At 36.5% G+C, this 12345-nt stretch overlaps 2 protein-coding genes across 3 annotated transcripts in view; one reads left to right on the top strand and one right to left on the bottom strand.

Annotated features, from left to right (window-relative positions):
- LOC126237169 (DNA excision repair protein ERCC-5 homolog) overlaps window positions 1-7706 on the bottom strand; it is a 96116-nt gene extending 88410 nt beyond the window's left edge. Inside the window, exons 1-4 of one of the 2 annotated variants that reach the window (XM_049947027.1) lie at window positions 7450-7706; window positions 6198-6315; window positions 5319-5494; window positions 4717-4928 (exon numbers count right to left, since the gene is read on the bottom strand). In XM_049947027.1, the coding sequence (XP_049802984.1) occupies window positions 4717-4928; window positions 5319-5494; window positions 6198-6285 (476 nt within the window). In that variant the 5' untranslated portion in view covers window positions 6286-6315; window positions 7450-7706. The remainder of the gene's footprint in view (window positions 1-4716; window positions 4929-5318; window positions 5495-6197; window positions 6316-7449) is intronic. The other variant, XM_049947026.1, reaches the window with a different exon arrangement.
- Window positions 7707-8119: 413 nt separating this feature from the next.
- The window catches only part of LOC126237170 (suppressor of hairless protein-like), a 209080-nt gene continuing 204854 nt past the window's right edge, over window positions 8120-12345 (top strand). The window contains exon 1 of the mRNA XM_049947028.1: window positions 8120-8355. The gene's annotated coding sequence lies outside the window, so the exon portion shown is untranslated. The remainder of the gene's footprint in view (window positions 8356-12345) is intronic.

Raw genomic sequence — 12345 nt, 5'->3', positions numbered from 1 at the left:
CACGGATTTGAACCATCATCCTCCCAAATGCAATTCCAGTGTGCTAACAGCGAACGATTATCCCTTAATTACTTTAACCTCACTAAAAATGACTATGTTAATGCCACTTTGTGAAAACAGCAGTATCAATGCAATAACAGCTGATCTTATACTAGAGAAAATAAATGTCAAATTTGAGTAAATTGGCAAATTCATACATGAGTATTATTCAAATGTCTGCAGTTCTCATCAAATGAGAAGACTGACTACCATAAACTGAGAATATTCATTGGAGAGTTGCACAATTAAAAACGGTCCATATGACAATGACAATACTATGGAGATATCAAACACACCTTAGTAGGAGGTCCTTCAACAAGAAAAGCACACTGGATTGTTTGATGTATTAGCTTCAAACTTCTATGAACCTGTCTTAATTGAAGATTCCAAAACATATCCCTTCTACTCCACTCTGAAAATGTATCATGCAATGACAGATAAAAGTGGAGTGATTATCGAACTGTGGAAATATTCAGCACTGTTTTTTTCCAAACAATATCTTTGAGTGAGACAATATTTGGCTCTACTGCATACTCAGAAATTCCTTTTCTATCTATACTTAATAATTGTATCAAGCGGTGTGATCTGTTACATGATTCTGACTTTTTTTATTTTCTAGAAACTGAAAAATTTTGTGCAGAGGAACATATAGAAGCATATGCTTGGGAGCTTAAACTTAATAATGGTACTTTTATAATTATGTACATGCTTGAGCACTGTCCTGCAAACTGACGGTCAGGCCTGCAGAAAGTGTCATCACTTCTGTCTCTATGCTGTTCATTTTTGGAAAACAACCTACGACCGACTTAGAGACAGAAGCGATGACACTTTCTGCAAGACCTGACCATCAGTTTCCAGGACAATGCTCAAGCCTGTACAGTGCAAGCTGTTACTGATTTGTTTGACTGATGGGGCTGCTAAGTGCTATACCACCTACTGTGCTCTCCTGACTTACGCCCTTGTGAGTTCAGCTCGTTTTCTAAACTAAAGGAAACACTCCACAGCATTCACTTCAGAACTGCTACAAATTCATCGGGCAATAGACCGTGTCACTCGACCTGTCAACACAACTGGCACTGCTAAGAGTATCCTACGACTTCCACATCGTTGGTGACGGGTTATACACAATGCTGGTGACTACTTTGAAGGTCAGTAAAACTTTGAAACACGTATCTATTTTGTACGAGCTGTAAATAAATAGTTGCCACTATTAAAGTTCCAACCCTCGTATTTTAATAATTATTTTTTAAGTTTCACAGAGAAAACAGGAGCTACTTGTTCATTAGAAAATGTAAGGCTGTATATGGAAGAGGATACTTAAGCGATCTGATAATACTGAAATTCGACCCACCTCTCCTACTGAAATTAGGAGGATAATAAATTCACTCAAAAGTAAAAGCTTCCCATGGAATTTATGGCACTTCCAACAGAGTACTAAAAGCTTGTTACCAACAGATAAATAGGATTCTAAGCCACATATGTAGTAGCTCACGGCAACAGAACAATTTTCTGGATAGACTGAAATATGCCATTGTTTAACCATTGCATAAAAGGAGGATAGGCCTGATGCTAAGAATTACTGCCCAATCTCACTGCTGACAGCTTTATCAAAAATTCTTGAAAAAGTAATGTATTCATGAGTAGCATACATATTTGTAAAAATGAAGTAGTAACATAATGTCAGTTTGGTTTTGAGAAAGGCTTTTCAATAGAGAATGCTATATATGCCTTTACTGATCAAATATTAAATGCTCTGAATAACCAAACATCATCCACTAGGATTTTTTGTGATCTCTCAAAGGCTTTTGGCTTTGTGCGTCATGAAATTCTTCTAGATAAGTTTAAGTATTGTGGTATGAATGGGACGGTGCACAGATGGTCTAACTCATATTTAACTGGAAGAATGCAGAAGGCTGAAATTAACAGTACAGACAATCTGCAAAAATCAGCAGTCCTCTAACTGGCAAGTTATCGAGAATGATATCCCACAGGGTCTTCGATCACTAATTGTCCATAATATATATTAATGACTTGCTACTCTATATTCATGAAGACAAAAAGCTAGTTCCTTTTCTTAATGATACAGTTATAGTAACCACACCCAATCAACAAGAATTAACTGAGTAAATTGTATGTCTTACAGAAAACTATTAAGTGGTTCTCTGCAAATGGACTCACACTACATTTTGAGAACAAGCAGTATATACTGTTCTGTAGAGTAAATGGCATAACACCATCGATAGACTATGAACAAAACTCTGTTGCTATGCCAAAATATTTCAAATTTCTGGGTGGTGGATTGATGAGAAATTGAATTGGAAGAAACACATCCATGATCTGCTGAAATGCTTACATTCAGATACTAATGCTATTAGGGATATTCTGAAGTTTGGTGACAAACATACTAGTAAATTAGCCTACTATACCTATTTTCATTCACTGCTTTCATATTTTGGCATAATTCATCATTAAGAGAAAAAGTACTCATTGTACAAAAGTGTCTAATCAGAACAATAGCTGGAGCCCACCCAAGATAACTTTGCAGAATTTATTTAAGGAACTAGGGATATTCACAGTACCTCCACAATATATATACTCACTCACAAAATTTGTTATTAATAACCTGCTCCAATGCAAAAATTAGAAGAATGGACGGCCCTCACTATTTTGGATTAAGTCTGATTTTGGTACAGAAAGGATTGAATTATGCTGCCTCAAAAGGCTTTGGTCATTTTTCAAATATCCTTAAAAGTCTGCCAGACAGCTAACCAGCATTTGAAAACGAACTAAAAGAATTTCTGAATGACAACTCCTTCTACTCAAGAAATGAATTTTTAGATTTGAAGTAGTAATTGTAAATTAAAAAAATACCATAAGGTTTCTTTGCACAATATAATTAATTGTTTTTCTCTTTCTCTCTTTTTTTTTAAAAAAAATATATAAATATTCATCTACTGACAATACTGACAAGGGAAACTCCTGATCACACCCTCTCAAATTTAGTGGTAAGATGGCCAAGTGAATAGACCATCAAAACTTGAAAACAGATCAAGCATGAAAACAGGACAGAGGTGTATTGAACAGAGGAAAAAAAATCAAAATAGAATGGTCCAAGAACAACAGGTGCAATAAAGAACAGCCTGAACAGCAAAGGCGTCAGGGGTCAGTGGTCAGGGAGGTTTGAACGTGGGTTGCCTGCTTGGCGGTCCAACATCGCAACCAGGACAGGACAGCTTTTCGCTTTATGGCTGCTCTTACTGCACTTCTTGTTCTTGCACCATTCATTGTTTCTATTCTGCTTTTTTTCACAGTCCAGCTTTCTTCCCATTTTCATGCTGGATCTATGTTCAGTTTTTGAATGGCTATCCACTGGGCCATCTTACCACTAAATTTGAGGGGGTTGCGACAGTTTCCCTTGTGAGTAGGAGGAGTTGTCATTCAGAAATTCTTTTGATTTGTTTTTAAATGCTGGTTGGCTATTTGTCAGACTTTTAATGCTATTTGGTAAATGACCAAAGACTTTTGTGGTGGCATAATTCACTCCTTTCCGTGCCAATGTCACATTTAACTCAGAATAGTGAAGATCATCCCTTCTTCTAGAGTTGTAGCTACGTACTTCGCTATTATTTTTGAACTGGGAGGGGTTATTATTTCACAAATGAATATATGTATTGTGAAGGTACAGCAACCAAATATTTGTGACAAGCAAGATTATAAATTTCACTCTTGAGCAAGTTTGCAGACACGCAGCAGTGAAATTGATAATTTTTGCTTGTCAGAAATATTCTGCTATTTTTTTAATGAATAGGTTGTGATTTCCAATGTTGTAGATAGGCTGGGACTCAAGAGCACTGATTAAATTTATAATCTTAACTGTCACAAATATACGATTTTTCCCCCGGTACGTCAAGAATTATGAGGCTGTGGTCAGGTTAGAACACGACAGTTTGGTTATGAGTTGACGAAGCCATCAAATGTAAAAGCTAAAAACAACTTGATTGTGATGATAGACTGATCTGAGGCCTAGGTTAGATTGGAATACACCAATTTTACTCGTATAAATTAATTGCCACATGTATTTGCTTCTTCTCAGTCATATTGCATTAGTTGCAGCTTAATGAGTGTCTAGCCTCAATATTCTTTCAACTCTTCAATGCAGTGAGTAACAAGGAAAAATTTGTTTCCTGTAAAACATTATTTTGAAGTAGCTAAAGAGTTATAGTACAAGGAATGAGGAAGGCAGACCAAATCTGATATTGGAACTCAGCCTGTAAAATCTGTACATGGATAATGTTGGTTGAGCTGATGGGATATGAGTAGCTTCTGGATGTCTAAAACCATGGTGGGTACTATGCTGATTCAAAAAGATCGTGGAAGAAACAGCTTGTGAATTGTTCAGCATTAGGAATTTGTTTATCTGGATAATTTTGTATGACAGCTATACTACTATACTGTCTAACAGTAATAACAGTTAATATGTTGAAATAAATAAACTAAAACATAACTGGTTGGCTTACTGTATTATATTCACGCTATATCTCATCAGTCAAATTGAGAAAGGAAATAGCTTTAAAAGTGTAAATGTCTTAGCAAGGTCTTCATTGTGTTCTTCACAAGACGCGATATTCGATAAAAGGAAAGTAAAACATCACTTACATGAAGAAACATATGACTCACCTGTTTTCTTCCTCCTCCTTATTTTCACTGAGTTCAGGTAATCTGAACATTTCATCTCGATCATTATGTTTCTGTATCCTGGCAGCATTACTCAAATCACTGTTGCCAAGGGCATTGTTTACCGCCTTATGCTTAATTAGATTCGTAAGTATTCTCTCCCTAAGACGCTCAGCATCCGTTTCTGCTTTATTCTTCTTCTGCTGTCGAGCAGCCTGATCAATAAAAGAAAAATGTGAAACAGCTGACTGTTTTAACTCCAACCTATTCACAATCCTTGTAATGTACTAAAGCAAATGCCAGTTTGATTACATGGTATAGTAAGCTGAGTCATTTGTTTCAATACAATTACGTAATTCAATTTTTATCCTTTGTTGAAACACAGAAGAATAAATTATTTTTGTATCAAAAATGTGGGAACATTTTTCTACACTGTGCAAGGAAATGCAAGGCACTGTCTGTCTTCCCACAAAAGCACATAATTATCATAATTCAACACTCTAAAACAAAGACAGGAAGTCCAGGTCTACTATAGAATAACCTTTTACTGATGAGGAGCTTAATTACAGCAAGGGTCGTGAGAAACAACTACGTGAGGAACTTACCACAGTCTGCTTCTTGAGGTGAGGGACACCACCATCAAAGACAAATACTGGCTTTATTTTATAATACAGCAGTTTGCAAATGCGATGAAATAATCCCAGGAGATGAGCATTAGGTAAGGGATTTCCTCTTGTATCCTGGAAACCTTTTACAACTTGGTGCAACCAGATAGAGACATCTATTGTGTGTTAAGGTATGTGCCAATCAGCATGATAAAATACATATATATATAATGTTAACTGTCGTTGTGCTAGTAACAATACAGTCCAGTCAGATTAAAAAATATTGCCAATTTTAATTGAGTTTGGAATTTACAAATTAGAAGTCAAATATAAAGGAAAAATACAATATTTATTTACATTCTTGTACAGAATCAAAATAATTTAAAGCAGAATATATTGTTTCTGAATCTTTGGGATGCATTTAATCCATTAATAAATAAAAATTAATTTATCTCTGTAGTTATATCTATTCAAAAACACATTTTTTAAATCACTGAGAACATATTTTACTTTGCCTAGCACTAAGGCAGTTTTCCCAAAACAATTAGCTGTCCTACACATTATTGATTACTGAACAATAAGTAGTAACTCTTTGAATGTAGACAAACTTTACCTTACATTTACTACCAGCCGGCCGGCGTGGCCGAGCGGTTCTAGGCGCTACAGTCTGGAACCGCGTGACCGCTACGGTCGCAGGTTCGAATCCTGCCTCGGGCATGGATGTGTGTGATGTCCTTAGGTTAGTTAGGTTTAAGTAGTTCTAAGTTCTAGGGGACTGATGACCTCAGATGTTAAGTCCCATAGTGCTCAGAACCATTTGTACCATTTACTACCAAAAAATGCTCCAAACAAAAGAGAAGGAACAGAGTAAAAGGATACCAACAGCAAGAACTTTATTTTCAAGTGTCTCCAAAGGCACTATTTTCCCTGATGGCTCGATAAGATTCCACAGTCCATGTACACCCATTGCGCATGTTTTTAAATCTGTAAACCCATTCTGTTTAAACACAAAGAAACAGAATTATTTTCTGTATCAAAATAAGTAGTATGAGCAACTCTGTTCACAAACAAACAAGGTAAACACATCTGCACAATTGTTAAGCCACAATTGGCTACTTAAGAAAAACATCTGATTACTACAATCTTAGGTCATTCATGCCACTGAGGGGAATGCATGAGTAAGAGAAGAAGAATAGGGTGGGGATGGTGGGAACAGGCAAGTCCCTCCCTTGGCCTTGTAGTTGGAGGAGAATGAAGTTCTGCTTGGAATGTTTTCCCGTGGGAAATGAATGCCAACACTTGTCTTCTGTGGAGCAGAAGGAGATGGTGAGGAATATGTATACAATGCATATTTACTTTCAATTTTAGGTGTTAGGTATTTAATTAACGACACAAAATAGATCACTTCTGTAACTTTCATGTGAAACAATAACACTTGCGTTAAATAAAAGTGGATTCAGTGAAGTTCAGTACAATACACAGACTTAAATATTTGTTACTATGATGTCTGTTTATACTAGAAATTAAATTTACTTTAACAACAGGAAACAGAACTTCTACAATAATTACAACTTTGATAATGATGAACAACCTATTTCTGTTTAAAATTCTGTTTATATTATGTAACATTATAATATTATTCGTATCTACATGGTAAACACTTCAGTGTATCCACTACTGAAAGTGGTCAAAAAGTTCAAAAGTAAATTAATTGAACATAAAGAAAAGGTAAGTTGGAACATAAATAAATTAGGTACTGGTTGTTGTACTTAAGAGGCATAAAAGTTCGATAACGGTATACTGTATAAAACCTTCATCACAATTACACACAAATAAAAACTTGTCACATATGAAATGCCCGGTAATTTTTTAATAAAGTCTGTGTCCCATCTGAATTGAAAATTCTTAACTACTGGACTGAACTTCTCTATTGGCCTCACGTGCTCAGCAAGATTTGTAATAGTTTTCATACACTATTTTAACAGATGAAAACATCAACGTTCTCCGCAATGGGAATTTTTTTTATTAATCGTCCTCTCAGAATTATTTCTTTTTAATTTTTAAACGTTCTAATGAATGTCGCTCACTACTAATATACATACTGGTGGCACAAAATTTGATTCCCACTTACCAATAAGTAAAAGCATTTAACTCGTTTTGATGATCTTCGATACTGTTAGCGTTAATGTTTGTTTACATAGGTACTGCTTTAAAGAGTTAAACAAAGCCCAGATTTGCAATTACCAGCTCGTATCAGTGTATTATAAAGTGACATACACTAATTATTCCATAAATTTATACCCTGAACACTCAACATTCCTAATTAATCATCTTGCAGTAACCGCATTCTTCAAACAAAACAAACTGTCAGTCGATTGCAACAAAACAAACAAACTTGTGAAATGATATTTTTTTATGTACACCATATCCGGAATGTTGGCTGCACCTTACCGTGCTCAATGTTAGTACAGGTCCTACACAAAGAAACGAATCACGTAATTCAACAAATAAAATATGTTGTATTTGGGCGTAGAAAGGGATTACATTCGTTTGTAAAGAACATCTAAATTCCTGTAATGTGGAAATGACTCTGCAATGACACAGTCACACTTTTCCGTTACAAAGCATCATCTAGTTTCCTTTGTTGTATTCTTGTTTTTATTGATGTATCTGTACTTCACACACAGTTGTCAGCGTCTCTCGTCACAGAAAGAATTTTGGTAAAAACCTGGAATAGTATAGCGATAATTCATCTCGAATGATTGTAGATTCTGACCACAATTTTCAAGGTCACTAGCTCAAGTATATCAACAAAACCCTATCTACGTCTCTTGCCTCGAAATTTACACTATAGAACGAAAGCTTGACGGGGAAAGCTGCCATTCATATGTTGGCAAGCGCCGACTTGCGTGGGAAAGGGGCCGTGGGAAATTCTCATCATGAGCAGGTGTCTGTAGAATGATGTTTGTGAAGGAAGATAGTATGGCTTTCCAGTCCTACCAATCAATGATTTTGTGCCACCTCTAAGCTGGAAATGGTAAGTACAGCGTCTTATGTTACTTTACTGTATACGTCATTTGTGTACATGTGCTGCACTGTTTACAAATAAACAGAAGGTTATGTTTAAGTAGCAAAAGTAAGCGGCAGTTACGAATCAAAATAATATGATCACGGAGTAATAATGTTTTCTTCAATGCTTCTTTGATGAGATGGTAGAGAACGTGTTGAACCATTTCGTACGTGTAGTCTCCTCAAGTTTGAGACAAATCCCACAGCTGCTGTGTGATTCGAAGATTTTCATTTTGTTTCTCCCTACTTTGTTTGGACTTACTATTTTTGTATTTGAAATTTACACAGCATTGACCTTGTCTACGACAGATTTCGGTGCGTACATATTAGATGAATCCTATGTACGTTTTAATATTTTTCGTTCAGAAGCGGTATTTTAGAATACCCAGTAAACAATGACATACTGTATATTGATTGTATGAATACATTGATGTTTGAGTATCTTCATAAATATATCTATGCCATTAATATCCCAAATTTAAAAAGTAAAAAAAAAAAAGTTTATAGAAATTGTCACTGCTCTCTGTATGTTTAACGAGACTGTTGACAGATGACACAAACTTTAGGGAATAATTCTACGGCATAAAAAGTTGATCTAGTGTACATATGTTATAGTTATTTTGTTTACCTGAATGAAATCTTTCTAAATCTGTGTATTGTGATCCATATGTGGGAGCATTTACCACTCTTTCAATTTTTGCTTATTTTTCACACAGTTGCTATTAAAACATTCGAGAAAGTGATGAACTTGCCTTTTTACCAGAGTTTTCTTTTAAACCCATTGAATTATCATTTTTGTGAGCATCTAAATCACTAAACTGTATTTCATTCAGAAATCTGCATTTTCAGCTTTGTGAAAATTGTTAGCCTATTCCAATAATGTTTTTCACTTGTGTCATTCGCAAGATTCCAGGAGATGAATTTAAACGTTGCTTCTATTCAACTGACTTAGCTAATTGTCTTGATGTCCCAGCGGTTTGTAAGTAGGAAATATACATACTAAAACCTCTGATGTGACATTAGTAGTATACATAATTTTTTCTCAGCTGGTGGTAGTAGTTCTTTCGCAGTTCCAAGAGTGCAGAAAAATAAATTGTTAAAGTATGTTTGGTCTATAAAATGACAAAAGTAATTTTAGTCATAGATTGTAATAGTCAGAAGTGGGTCGATGTTTATTACAGTCAATATTTATCAGCGGCATCAGCCTCAGGAAATTATAGTTAAATTTGAAGAATAAGAAGGGGATATCTGGACATTACCAGAATCTACATAGAAAGTAAAACTTGCGGATAAATAGAATCCTACACTAGTCTTAAATTCACTTCAGCAGTGGTGACGCATTTTGTAGCAGAAAAAAAGATGTATTAGTAGATTTAGAATTTGATTAAAGATTGTTTAGTGAACGAAACATTCTAGAACAAGTTGTTTTGACTCGCAATCGAGAGGTCATTCAAATTCCCTTTTAGCCATCCAGATTTAAGTCTTCTACGGTCTGTGTAAATCTTTTAAGGCAAATACCGGCGTGGTTCCTTTGAAAAATATGTTTCCCAAGCCGAGTTTCTGCACAGCCACTATTTACCTCCCTTCTTTCCTCCTCATTATACTAGTGTCAAGTGATTTGCAACACTTGAAATCAATTGGACCACGCTATCTTAGAATTATCATCGACCAGATTATCATTACCAACCGACGATTTAATCCCTGCTCGTACTTGCAATCGGAAGGAACGAGTCGTTATCTCCGTTCGATTCTCCGAATTTTAGATTGCAGCAGTGGTATAAATTATTGTGTTCGACATAAACCTGTACTGGTAAAATTGGTGTTAAAAGCTTATGTAACAACGTACATCATAAGCCAAAAATTGACGTGCCTACTGTACATTGACGTGCCTGCTGTACAATAAGATCAGATCTATAAAATGTGTTATGAGACGAAAAAAATATAAGTTAATTTTCCTTTGATACTGCGTTCATCCCAAAACACATTAGATCCTAATAGATATATATTCTTCCTGGAGATGAAATATTAGTATGAAATTAAAGTTTTCCTCGATGATTTGTCTAGTGATCGTGAATCCGAACCGACTTGCGCACACGTGAGTGTGTTTATAAATAGTTCAATATCGGTCAGTTTGTTCTCAGCTTCATTTGTCTCTGTAACATAGAATGAACACTAGGATAGTGGTATGACAGAAATAGTAATTATGGTTGTGATCTTTAGTCCGAAGGCGGTTGATGCAGCTCTCCCTGCTAGCCCATCCTGTGCTAGTCACCTTCTGTGCGTTAAGTAATGCAACCTCCAGTCATTTGAATCTGCTTCCTGTATTGAAACCTTGGTCTCCCTCTGCAATTTTTACTCATCATGGTACCTGACTAATTTTAAGCCGGTGCAAGTTGGCTGTGAGGACCAGATATTATAAGGCATGCATAAAAACAAAAAAAATTTCACGCTACGCCGAAGTCACAATGTTTTTTGCTCCATTTTAGAATTTTTGTGAGTATTAGGATGTACATAGATTCTATATCGCCATTTAAGATTTCATCGGCATCAGGTACTCAGCAGTTGCTAATGAACACTAATATATTGTGAGATGATGCTCCGTCGAATGTTTGGAGAAAATTATGCTCACTGTATTCTCAATTTAAACATGCGATGTTGCAGAAATTACTTAGGATGATACAAAACGGAACTGCATTGTATGGCATTTGTCACTTCTGCCATTTGCACACTCTTAGCGATCTTTTATTTATTTATTTAGGCTTTAGGCGACTTTGACCACACAGCCAGCAATATTTATTTCTGTACAGAGTTAACGTGAGACATTGAGTTAAAGTATAATGGCAGAATGATCTCACAATGGGATACAACATGTTAAGAAGATTACATTACCTGCGAGGTACAAGTCTGTTCTTACACAAGGAGCGCTCTCTCTCTCTCTGTCTCTCTCTCTCTCTCTCTCTCTCGCTCGCGCGCGACTCTGTTCGGTAGTGACCCTTCGGCACGACACAAGATGATGAACAACCTCTACACAATCAATGATCGTATTTAATAAGGTCATCCTTTGGGGATCCTGCGACAAATAATTCTCTATATGCACTAATATCTTACAGAAATGAGCGCTTTCTCATTTGTCATTCTCCCGAGGCCACGGTTTATCAAATTTTCCCTGATAAAGGAACTCTGATAGCGCTGTTGGATGTAACACTGGAACAGGCAACGTGTATATTCTGGAATATTCAATGTTTGTATAAATAGGAGCACTCTCCGTCCAGGTGTTCACATGTGTTCTGGCAGTAAATTGGTGTTCGTAATAAATATGCTTTCTATGCGCAGCACTTCACTGATGACCTTGCTTTTGGATTTGAACTTGTTACGACGTGACAATGTTATAACGTGATCAGATATCCCCTTTTCACAATCGGACTCATTGCCTGTAATATTGGCGGACGATTCGTGGATGGTTGAAATGGGCATGTTTTCTCCGTGAAGGTAGTGGAAGGTTTTAATTCATCCCCGCAGTGGGGCCATGGTGTTCGGGCTACGTCTGAGGGATCCCCGAACCTACCTCCTTCACTAGGCTACTCTTGTATCCCTCTTTTTACTCAGTTTTAATCGTTTTTAGATTCGGTTTTCCTCCTTTCTGCTGCACCTAATCTTCTGTTCTGGGTGACGCACTCTATTGAATAGTGGACGCTCTTGACTGTAATGGATCAGTGGTGGGACAGCTGTTTGGTGGGTCATTTCCTGTCGCATGCAGGCCTCTGGGATCCGGGGACGCCCGCCTACAGACTTCCCTGTTTCCTTCATCATGCTTTGATTATCGACGGTACAAAAGATGTCCATTACGTTTATAGCCTTCTCGCTTTCACTGTTATGAATCTCCTGACTAGGTCAGAAAATGATCTCGGTGGACGTCTCTACTTCTGGTGCACCACTCTTGGATCGAATGACTGATGAC

This window comes from Schistocerca nitens, chromosome 2 (assembly GCF_023898315.1).
Source record: "Schistocerca nitens isolate TAMUIC-IGC-003100 chromosome 2, iqSchNite1.1, whole genome shotgun sequence".
NCBI lineage: Eukaryota > Metazoa > Arthropoda > Insecta > Orthoptera > Acrididae > Schistocerca > Schistocerca nitens.
This window is presented reverse-complemented; position numbering and strand designations above follow the sequence as displayed.